This window comes from Dermacentor silvarum, chromosome 7 (genome assembly GCF_013339745.2).
Source record: "Dermacentor silvarum isolate Dsil-2018 chromosome 7, BIME_Dsil_1.4, whole genome shotgun sequence".
Lineage (NCBI taxonomy): Eukaryota > Metazoa > Arthropoda > Arachnida > Ixodida > Ixodidae > Dermacentor > Dermacentor silvarum.
This window is the reverse complement of record NC_051160.1, coordinates 187,765,354-187,777,356: the sequence shown is the minus strand read 5'-3', so window position 1 is coordinate 187,777,356 and position 12,003 is coordinate 187,765,354. Positions and strand designations below refer to the sequence as shown.

The 12,003-nt window shown below is 42.2% G+C and overlaps 1 protein-coding gene across 1 annotated transcript; it reads left to right on the top strand.

Annotated features, from left to right (window-relative positions):
* LOC119459401 (uncharacterized) lies at positions 1-2,928 on the top strand. Its single transcript, XM_037721192.2, has 4 exons — positions 1-150; positions 1,574-1,634; positions 1,701-1,863; positions 2,802-2,928. The coding sequence occupies exons 1-4, from the start codon at positions 1-3 to the stop codon at positions 2,926-2,928; spliced, it is 501 nt and encodes a 166-aa protein (XP_037577120.1).
* Positions 2,929-12,003: the final 9,075 nt, after the last annotated feature.

Sequence of the window (12,003 nt, the reverse complement as noted above, 5' to 3'; positions counted from 1 at the left end):
ATGAAGAGGCCAAAGGTGAAGAAATGTCTCGAAGAAATTGAACAAGCCAAGAACCGTCTCAAGAGTGTGACACCAGAACATGAAGGTGCACCTGTTCTCCTCCTTGCCCTGTTTGACGAGGATGAAGAGCTCATCTACAAGACTGTTGAGGCAAGCTTAAAATTTTCTCTTCTGCTGCCATCTGGCAGAGAAGTGCTTGTGCATGCAGAATTCAGGTGTACATTGCATGTATGTATAAAAAATTCCACTCTCCATACCTGCATTATTTTACTGGCAAAATGTTACAATATAGTTAGGGCGGTGATATTTAAAATCTCCTGTCATAATTTTTTTCAGTCTTTTTGAGCTTTGCACATTTTGTTTATTCAAGGTAGAGTGCTTTGAGAGAGACTCTGGGAGTAGGTGTCAAGAAAAATACAGTAGGGGGTATGGCACTGACGTATAAAGTGTTCAAAACAATTCACGCAAAATGGTTTAAGGCCTCGTCCTACAGAATATTCAGCGTTGGCGTTGTCAGGGAAAAATCACGAGCATGCCTCTGGCAGGGCACTGATTGGCCGGTGGATTGTGTGGTGTTGCGATAATGTATGAAACGGCAGAGTTGGCAGGACCAGCCAGCTCATCTGACTTCATTGAGATGGGAGGTCGAAATGGAAATCGTACTCTCAGGGCCCCTTGGATCCCCTATTGAGACACTGCTCCAGAGGCACATTCGTATGGTTTGGTTAAAGTGGCACTTCATATCTGGTAGTCTCGCGAAATCTGGTAGCTTGTATGCTAATAAGTTTGTGCGAGATGATATAGCGGCACAAATTAAGGGATTATGAAGTGAGTAGAAAAGTGCACGTGATGTATGCGAATGAGGGTCTGCAGACGGGAGCCGTTAACGCAGTTGCACAATACCATTTAGGGCACAGCTTAGGTGTCCCCCAAATTTTGGTAGTGATAAATTTCTGTATAAAAATATCTCTTTAGTCTACCTTAGAAACAAATATGTTTGACTGCAACGATTAAACGTTTCTGTATTGTTTAAAGACATTGTTCTCTGCCTGATTTTATGTCTTAATGTAATTGTGAAGCTGATAACAAAAGCAGTCTTCACAAGTGTTTTGGCTTTTGCATGTGGTTTATCTTGTCATCTTTATAATATGATGGATGGCCTGTAATAAATGTAATTACTCTTTAGTATCCACGCAAGCACAACCACACAGCTACACAGGAAAGCTGTGCAGCTTCCACACAAACTACGCATTTGAATATGAATTCGTCCCGGTGCATATTTGAACCCAGAACCTTGATAGATTCACCTAAACGTCAGTCTCATCCATGACATCTATCTTAGTTATTTGGGTGCTTCACAGGTGCAGCCATGTCATCTGCTGCTATCTCCAAATATGCTGCATATCTCGTCCATGGTTGAACAAGATTTTGAAAGCGTAAAAACGCAATTGCTTTGCATAGAGTATGATCGTGTACATTCGAACAGGAGTTGCCACAATCTCATTTGTATTTCATGCAGCAAGATACCAGTTTTTGAATGCCTCCCCTCTGTCTTGCTTTGCTCATTTTGCAGGAGACCGCCCATGATGATGACTTGGGAGACATGCCAGTGACGCCCATAATATGTATGAAAGGTTATATTTTGGAATCATTGACCATCTCTTGGTGTACTGATGTTCCTTTATTCTCTTTTTTTCTAGGACCAGGTCTCTTTGAGGCAGAAATGTTTACTGTCTGTATGGATGGTGTTGCGATATTGACTACTCAGCGGGCTGCAGCTTTCAAAGTCATGTTCCTCTTATACTTCGTTCTTAACATAGAGTATCCACCTGAAGTGGCTTTGACATTGGAGTTTGTGCAGAGGTGAGATCTTTCCCGATGTATGTTCGCATTGACCTATTGCATTTCTTACGGTTGCACATACTTTTGAGAAACATTGCTGGTAGGCTGTTTTAAAATTACTGCTTTTAGGCCTTTAGAGAGGGTGGGGAAAAACTTTAAAAATTGTGGTTGCTAGCGATTTTAACCCATTAGGGACTGCAGAAAAGCAGGCAGTTCTGGGAGGTGCTGGAAATATATTTAATACTATTGCACTGTCTTGCTATAACATATATCAAAATGGAGCTATGTTAATATATTTTCAGTGACGAAAACTGAAATTTTATACATAAATTAAGAAGTCTCAATACTAAAACTTTCTAAAAACCAAAGTTGGAATTCCTTCAATATCGAAATAAAACACAAAAAAATTCTAGAATATACAAAACACGGTACACCTACTCTTTTCTAACTGAGACAAAAAACAATTAGTCTTTATCCACAACTTTACTGCTTCCTTGCACCTGTATGCGCCACTAGGTTCTGTGCTAAGTGCTCGTTCCACTCAAGGGAACATTCATGAAAATGTTCAAACACAAATTTACTTTGCATTTACTGCAAGAAACAGTACGCACCTAGATTTTCTTCCGTTCAGAGCACAGCTTGGTAGTTTCTGAATATTTTGCAGCTCATGGAGCCGGTGTTTTATAGAGGGTGGTGGAGGAGTGCGAGCTTGCTAGGCAGCAAAAAATGATGGGTGTAACTCTGACAGGTGGAAGCTGGCTGCAGATATGGCCGTGCACTGATTGGCCGTAGGGTTGTGTGACATCACGAGAGCAAATGACCTGTCCATATTGGGAGGAGCTGCTGCCTTGATTTGTTCAGTGAATACTTCAAACAGCATCTAAGCTTTGGGAGTACACATTATTAGCCCGGTTGCATTCTTAGTACATTAATCCTGCCTCTTATTTTGTTTCTTTAAGGGCAATCGCGGGCATCAACCCGGAAGTAAGCACAAAGGCACGACGAACGTCGAAGAAGCAGTATTGTTTGTCGCCAAAAGTCGCTGCCTTGGCAAATGCCCTGGATCAATACAAGTTCGAAGCTTGAGTTTGACCTCTAAATAAACAGTAAAATTTGGAAGTTCAAACTGTTGCCTTCAACTCTGTTAGTGAATATAAAACTCTGGTTTTAGTGCTAGCACTATGCATGGGAAATTGGGGCTGCACGCTGCTGCTTTTGCAGATGATGGCACATACACAGCACAAGTATCCAAGTGTAAGTCAAGATATCTACTGAGTATAGGAAAGAACAGAACCCATTTTTCTTAAATCTGCAAAATAACTTCTTTAGCACTATCTTTCTCTCTCTCTCTCTATATATATATATATATATATATATATATATATAAGCAAGGAAGAGAAAATTTGTGTAGAATTACAGAAAAGGCATTAACGGAAGCATTGTGTAGAATTACAGAAAAAGCATTAACAAAAGAATTGTGTAGAATTACAGAAAAAGCATTAATAGAAAACTTGTGTGCAAATACAAAAAGCCTGTTTTTTAAAGAAGATATCGGCAACAGAAAATCTCTGTAGAAGTACAGAAAAGCAATAACAGACAATATATGCAAAATTACTGCTAAATGGAAAACAGACAAGGACAGAACTGTTATGTCACTAAATTTGCCATGCATTTTCTGTTTTTTTCACAAATTTTTTTTACAGTATACTGTCTAAGGGCATGATCTACCAACACTGTGGTATACACGCAACACTGTGATAACACTGCCATTACCTTTTCTTATTTCCATTACCCACCCCGTACTTCACGGAGTGCTAGGGCTCGGAGGGTCTACAACGGGCCTTAGCGCAACAAGCGCTCTTCGTTGCTGGCCCTTAGTGCTGGCTTTAAATAATGTTTTTTTCCTCCTCGTCCTCTTGCAGCTACCGTCTGACGGCGTGATCCAGCAACAATGGTACACACGCAACAAAGTTGTAACACTGCCATTACCTCTCCTTATTTCCCTTACCCTCCTCCTCCTACCTAGAGTACTTGGTTTCACTCTGGCTCGGCGGATCGACATCGGGCCTTAGTGGAACACGCTCTATTCTTTGCTGGGCCTTAGTGCTGGCCTTAAATAGTTCTTTCTTCCTCCTCCTCTTGCAGCTACCGTCTGAGGGTGTGATCTAGCAACACTGCGTGTAGTGGCGCGCCGTTAATAACTACTGCTTCACGCGGGTCGTGTTCCTTGCACGTCGCTTCTTTTTAAGTTTTTTTTGTCTGTGTCTGTGGCGAAGCTGTGCGACTCTTTTGGTTAAACACACTTGATGCAGAGCGTAACAAACCTCAACTTCGTGCCAAAGGATGTATAAAGGAAGCTTGATTACTTATACACGTTGGTTGCTTGAACAGTTAACGCGTTGTAATTTACTGCCAGACCACTGCATTGTCGATAAGAAGCGACTCACACATCACCTAATTATTGTGCAACTGCCTGTGTTGCACTAAAAATGATAAAAAGGACCAAGTGCGAAGCGTGTACGAAAACATCGCTTCGAGACGCCACAGACGAACATCCCGATGAGGCATGTCTGGAGAGACTTGTAGAACCGTGGACTCCTCTATCTGTCTCTAGCCTTTGAACAATTCATCACCAAAGTGGAACAAAATTACTTCATTTATTTATTCATTCATTCATTTGACGACGACGATTAGCGGGGTTTATTGGCGCAAGGGCCAGATGTGGTTAAAGAGTGCCCTAGATGTGGTTAAAGAGTGCCAATGCGGTGATAATGGCGTGTCAGTGGTACATGAACTGGCAATTAGGAATAGTGGATGAAACATGGCTGAATAGAGGCCTAAAAATATTCGTTGAAAAGTGTGCAAAATATATATGTGTTAAAACTATGACAGCGACAAAAGACGTTTGCTATGAACAAAATCTACATTACTGAGAGATTAAGTACTGAAATACGTCGCTGTAAGTAGCTCAACTGCGTTAACAGAGCCTTTAAGCACAAGGGCCTGGAAAATGCGCCATACAAGACGCTACTATTGTAGCAGCAGCCTCTGGTAAGAGGATGTGCGGGGAATCTTGAGACTTAAGACATGCAATAAGACAACATAAAGTAAAACGTTTAAAACTCATTTATGGTCAAAAATAGTGCTGATCCAAGAAAAAATGCCGGATGAAGGTAAATGTGCCAACTCAAGCAAGACAAGGAGGACGGTTAGTCCCTCGTCACTTTTACCGCAGCTAGGAGATTCATCAGCGGCCAAAAAGCAGGAAGCAATGGCTACCATATGGTAGCTGGTGCTTCGTCAGGCATTTATTTGCCTTTTCGCCATCGTCGACGGTAAATCTATACATAATTATCCGAAATAAACAAACTTCAGACTAATATATACATATATATATGGCCTACTCGAAGTCCGCAGAAAATTACCTCAGTTCACCGTATTTTTTGTTGTTGTTGGCCAGCTTTCTAACCACAGCTTAATTAAATGAAGCTTACTTGATGTTTGACTATCTCTCATTCTTTGCCAACAACTTCTCAGTTTTTTGCGCAAGAACGCTTTTACGTCTGTGGTGGGAATAGCTAGGGCGCAGTTTCTACCTTTCCTTGCTATCGACGTGGCGAGTTCATCTGCGAGGATGTTCCCTTTAACCACTTGGTGTCCAGGCACCCAGCATAATTATGACATGTTGGTCTGATGTGTAGGTTGTACACTGGAGCGAATAAACATAATTACATAATTTTTATGCTTTTGCAGAGGCACTAAGGCGTTTACGTTTAGCAAGTCTGTAAATATGATTGTTTTTTCTAGGTTCAGTTTGTTTATGTGTTTAACCACCGATAATACCGCGTAGGCTTCTGCTGTGAAGATACTTGTTTGCGGCTGCAGGACGTCGGATTGCGAAACAAAAAAATGACTTGCCGTCCCGGCCCTGCGAAAGGGGATGTTAAGCGCATACGTAACTGCCTCGTCATACTCCACATAGCGCTTTGGCGGAAACTAAATGACCACTAAGGTACGAAATAAACACGAATGGCAGTAAGAGAATGTGATGTAACAATTAATGCCAACACTCGTTTGAAATACAAAACGATATATTTTTATTGAAAACATGTAGTACAAGACGTTTTGAAACCTGTAGGTGCGGAAAGCAAGCCTGGATGTGGTCCGTACTGAGGTCCCTTTCGAAATACTTGATGCCGATGTTATAAATTCCAAACACAGGAAGAGCGATCAAGTTTATGAACAAGTAGCTCTTAATATATACCATGTTAACGTGTGTAGTGAAATGTGTAGTTATTCAGCCGCTCTCGGCCACGAGGGAATGCTTCATAAGTAGAACCAGAATACTATAAACAATTCCATCAACATAACAAAACAAATCAGTACCAATGTGAGTGTAACACGAAAACGTCCATTTCGCTTCAATCACAGAAGGGTCAAATGCATTTGTAAACTCGACCTGGCATAAACAGAAGAAAGCGGTCTGGTGTGCTAAATAGGAACCAAAAGCCGACCTCTACAATCATTACTTTCTATCAGTTCCAACGTCCAGCATGCGTTGCAGCGTCGGCAGGCGCTACACACTTGATGATGTGGCATACAATGCAACAACTGCATTTTGTCCAAGGTTATCATGTCATTTATAGCCGCATTATGCACACCCCATTAAAAATTGTTGTTACCAGGCGCATTTGAACAACACATCAATTTTTATGCCACGGACGAATGCATGCCAATCAGTTAAGCGGGTAAATGTGTTCAATAAAATACTAATTACCTATTTTTCTCACGATTGATACCGAATCACACATTTAATACTTCACCAATGTAAAGAATTAACAACGTAAATTGTAGAAGATAAAATTATGCCTAAAAGCCACGTCAATGCAAAGGTTTGCATAAAGCGCTCAAACAAAATTCTAGTGCGGATTCCACAAAAAGGCCACACAAAATTATTAAAAATTGCAACTAAAAAGAATGCTGTCTTACCTCTCAATGTGCAACGACTCGGTGCAGCAGCTCAGATAGCGCGCCGAGAGATGCCTCGCGCACGTGCTATCTATTGCAGACAAGAACAAGCGAAATCATTTGATCTTGCTCAGCGGAACGGCCACTCAATTACTTTCCAATGGGTACCTGGTCACTGCAGCTGATGCAGCTGATGAGGAAGCAAAAACCGCTATTCCTACAGACGTCGACGCAAAGATTCTTTACTCGCGAAGCGATGTAAACACTTTGTTGACTACGCTCATGCGAGATTGCACAGCACATTGCTGGGCTCAACCAGACCATCGCTGCAGGCGCCTACGGGAAATAGACGGCAATGCAATGACAAGCAATCATGTTTCACCGGATTCGCCTGGGCGTCGCCTTCACTCGACCCTATTTCTATCTCAACGGCCGTGTGAACAGCCCGAATTATGAACGCGGCCAAGTGTCTGAGACTTTGCAACATGTGTTTTGAGACTACCCTCTCTACGAATCACAGCGGAAGACGCTCGCCTCGACACTAGCAGGCATTGGCAAGCGAACATTGTGCGAAAGTCACATTTTGTCCGCAATGTGTGACCGTACAGTAGCATATCAATAGCGGCAAGGGCAGCTGTGGACTACTTGAAGACCATCGGACAAGACTGAAGGCTTTAAGAAAACTACTGCGTTAGTGTATATATGCATCCCTTTTTCCTGTCCTCATCATTATCTTTCATTACTCATTTTTGCCCCCTTTCCTTTTTCCCCTTTGCAGAGTAGCAGGCCGAGCATGCTAGCTGAGGCACTCTCTGCATTTCTAATAAATCATCTTTCTCGAAAGCAGCGCGCACACTTTAAACAAAACGCTGTTGTGCGAATTTTCTTCCAGGAAATATTGAATACATTTACTGCAGTTCAGACCTAATGAGTGCACTGGTTTGGGTATTATGGCTGTCGTGTTTCTATAAAGAGTGAGAGCGAGAGTATTGCCACCATTCTGTAATAATGCGAACATCATAATTTGCCTATTCACCCGTTTTGAGCCTATCTATCTATCTATCTATCTAGCCTATTACGCCGACACACTGGCCCAAGTTGTCTACGTGCTTGGGCCACTAAGTATGTGCTCCTGGTGGTGAAGCTGTCGTGGTCTTTCCATTGTCGTCAACCCGGCTCCGTAACCATACCTCACTCTCGCAATGCCGTCTTCGTCATGCATTTTACTCCGACCAAGTTGTCTTAATAGCTTGGGCCATTTGGTATTCGCTCCTGGTGGTGATGCCGTTGTGGTAGCTGCTTCGCCGTTGTTCCAGCTTTGTCATCCGACACTCGTCATACCGTCGACGTAACACCATCACCGTCATACAGTCATCATGCACTCGCTGTCACCCCACCATAGCAAAGCCGTCACGGTCGTTCAATCGTCGTTATTCTAGCTTCGGGATCTGACTCTCGCCATGCTGTCGACGTCATGCCTTCTACTCCGACCTAGTGGTCCAAGCTGTCTCATCATATGGGCCACAAGGTATGTTTTCGTGGTCGTGGCATTATCGTCACTCCAGCTTTGTCATCCGACTCTCGTAAGGCCGTCATCACGCCATCGTCCTCACAGAATCGTCACGCTGTCGTTCTGTCATTGTCAGCACTTCAGTAACGTCACCTAATTCTCGTCATGTCGTCGTCGCCATACCTTCTTCGTCGTTCGTTCTACACAAATATTTCCTCATCATTGTACAGCAGCCGCACCGTCGTCATTCAATCATAATTATGCCGTACTGGTCAGAAAGTAGCTATCAGGTCTTCATTGTCAGACCGCCATCGCAATGCCGTCTTAATTGTGCGATCGTCGTCACTTCAACTTCGTCATCCTACTCTGGTCATGCAGTCTGTCTCAGGCCATCTTCGTCATACAGCTCTCGTGACGCAGTCATTGTCACACCATTGTAATCGTACAGTCATCGTCATTACACTGTCCTCTCGCCATCGTTGCCACAGCATCGTCGTCATTCATAGTCGTTGCCATGCATTCTTTGTCGTACCGTCGTCGGGATGCCGTCACAGTCGTTCCATCGTCGTCAGTGTCATGCCGTCATCGTCATATCGTTGTCTTCACACCATCGCAGCTACGCTGACATTTATACTAATACCAATATACTAATACCTAATACTAATTCATACCATGGTCAACCCTTCAGTATTATCATACCACCTTCGTCGATCCATTGACATCGTTCCTTGCTCGTCATCCTGTTGTAATCATGCTGTCGTCACTCAGACGTGATTATGCCTGCCTTTGTCATGTCATCGTCTTCATTGCGTCGTCGTGACACAGACGCTATCATGCATCCGCTGTTCTACCGTTGTCGTCATGCCGTATTGGTCATGCCATCGTCCGTCATTCGCGATTCTTCATCCGGTTGTCGGCATACCGTCGTTGGTTGTCCTCTGTCCCCGCCGTCACGTTGTCGTCGTTATACCATCGTCATAATTTAGGAATCACCATCTCGTTGTCGCCATGCCGTGGTCCTTATACGCCTTTTCGTTCGATTGATATCATGCCTTCGTCATTTCGTCGTCACGGCGCCGACGTCATACAGTCATCTCCATGTTCATGGGCGACCATGGCGTGCGAATGCCTTAGAAAGATCGGGCGCTATCGGAGTATGTGGCATATAGCGGAAGCGGCCGAATGCCTCAGAATAATCACTACATATGCTAATAAACTTGACTCCAGAAATACGGTCTCTCACTACGTAGCTGGATTGCCATTCGCATTACCGTCGACAGTCATCGTGAGTAGAGTTCAACCACCAGTTTTTTTCTTGCATTTCGAAATTTTTGGGCTGAATAACTTCGGATTGCGTACACGAATCGCTGCTATTCGTGTTGTATTTATCTCTTGAACCACCAACCTTCGCAACCCGGGACGTAAAAACGGTGGGTTGAAAGGTGTTCGAGGGTACCTTCAAGCACGCCGGTAATTGCCAGTTCGGATATTTGCACACAGAAATAGCAGCTTTCCAAATATGAATATAATGACGTTAATAACGCACTGAAACTGCGATGGCCACATCGTGTACACTAAATACATAGGGACCTGTTTCGTTTGGGGCAGATTGCGAGGCAGGTCTACCTGAGACTGGGTTATTAAGTGAACGTCTACACAAAGTCGAGATCTTGCTATTGTGGCTGAGGCAGCGCTAAGCTTTATGCAAGGCCCCAGAACGCTTAATGAAGAGACGAGAGGTCAGCCTAGGTGCAGACTTCTTATTTTTTATTTTATTTATCACATACTGCGGACCAAATACGGTCCAGGCAGGAGTGGCAAAATACAAAAAGAAAACATATTCGGCCTTGAAAAAGAGACACCAGAATTGGACGATGCATACTTATAGAAAACTGAACGACATATTGCACGGGTAAAAACGTCATAAAAAGAAATGAAGCAACGCGCAACGTTAACAATATAGCACATCACAAATAATGTATTCTGACGGTCCATATCATTCATCAGGAGTAAGAAGGAGGGAATTGTGCGGCAATCCATTCCAGTGTGCTATTGTTTTGGGGAAAATGAATACTTATAAACATCCGTGCGAGCAAAAATAGGCTCAATATAGTGTTGATGCCTATGACGGGATTTTTCAAATGATTGTGTAGTCATGTACTCTTGGGGATCAATGCCTAGTTTCGAGAAATATAATCGGCTTAGAAACTTAATTTTAGCAATTCTTCTGCGGTCTTTTAAGCCTTCCAGCTTCGCTTCTTGCAACATAGTAGACGGAGAGTCTTGGCGTTTAAAGTGGTTGTATGTAAAACAAGCCGCTAATCTTTGAACCCCAGGTGGTCTAAATTTCCTGAGTCTCCCACTACGGCGTGCCTCATAATCAGATCGTGGTTTCGGCACGTAAAAATCCGATGATGTAAATTTTTTATTTAGTGACATCAATTATTTTCTACATTTCAATTTCATCTACAGCTAATTTCCTCGATGCTTTTCTTGCCTTCGTTGTCTGTTGGCTTTCTAGGGTCATAATATATGCACGTATACACATATATATTCACACGAGCATACTTTATTCGGTGACCGCATTTCACCGGCTAAAAAATGTTAACGGTTTTCGCTAGGCGCAAGACGCGCCTTTCTGTATTCCCATACAAAAATGCTTCCTTACTTTCTTTAGAACTCTTACCAACTTTCTATCAACTTTAGTAACACTCTATGTACTTTTACTTTCTATTAACACATGTTACAAGAAAGTTGGTAGGATCTGTCTTTACTTCGGTTTGAAAAAAGTTTGTTTAAAGAATGTTAAAGAAAATTGTTAGGCTCTGTTTTAACTTTTGTTTGTAGGAAGTTTGTTCAAAGATAGTTTACAACAAGTTGGTAGGCTCTTTTTTTACTTCGGTTGAAAGAAAGTTTCTTTAAAGAAAGTTTTAAAAAGGTTGGTAGGCTGTGTTTTAACTTTTGTTTGTACGAAGTTTGTTCAAAGAAAGTTTAAAAAAAGTTAGTAGGCTCTGTTTTTATTTTCGTTTGAAGAAAGCTTGTTTAAAGCAACATTAAAGAAAGTTGATAGGCTCCGTTCTTGTTTTCACTTGAAGCAAGTTCGTTTTAAGAAAGTTTAAAGGAAGTTTAAGGAAAGTTGGTAGGCTCTGTCTTTACTTTTGTGTAAAGAAAATTATAACAACTGTATTTGTTTCATTCATTTGCTCATTTAACACCGCAATAAAAAAGCATAACATGCAATATCGGTAATACAATAATTAGTACGAATAAACTAAGTGTCATACTGACAATTGCTTCCTGCAGTTTAAGAGAAAGCGAGGAGACAGAATAATTTTTGTTATTATGTGTGCATATATAATTAGTAGAAGCTAAGGTAAAATATCTTAGCCTGTCCCAGTGAAATTGTATATAACGCTTTCCTACTTCAAAAAAAAGGTTGTTCTACACTGACTGGTACTCGAACCCGGGACTTCTGCGTGTGAGGCAGAGACGGTACCACTACTCCCATATTACAGTAGCACTAGCAGCAACTATACAATGCCTAGACTTTCTGACATGTCGTAAGGCCATTTATTTGTTTTCACGACGCTTACCTTTTTTCGGAATTCGGCTTCTTAAGAAACCTTTCCTTTACGATTTTATGCAGACTATACACAAAACTCTCGCAAATGCAGTACCTGCGG

Excerpts from the sequence above, each read along its gene's own strand:
- LOC119459401 (XM_037721192.2), top strand. The coding sequence starts at position 1 with ATGAAGAGGCCAAAGGTGAAGAAATGTCTCGAAGAAATTGAACAAGCC. Across the intron at positions 1,635-1,700 it reads GCCCATAATATGTATGAAAG|GACCAGGTCTCTTTGAGGCA; the intron begins GTTATATTTTGG and ends CTTTTTTTCTAG. Across the intron at positions 1,864-2,801 it reads ACATTGGAGTTTGTGCAGAG|GGCAATCGCGGGCATCAACC; the intron begins GTGAGATCTTTC and ends TGTTTCTTTAAG.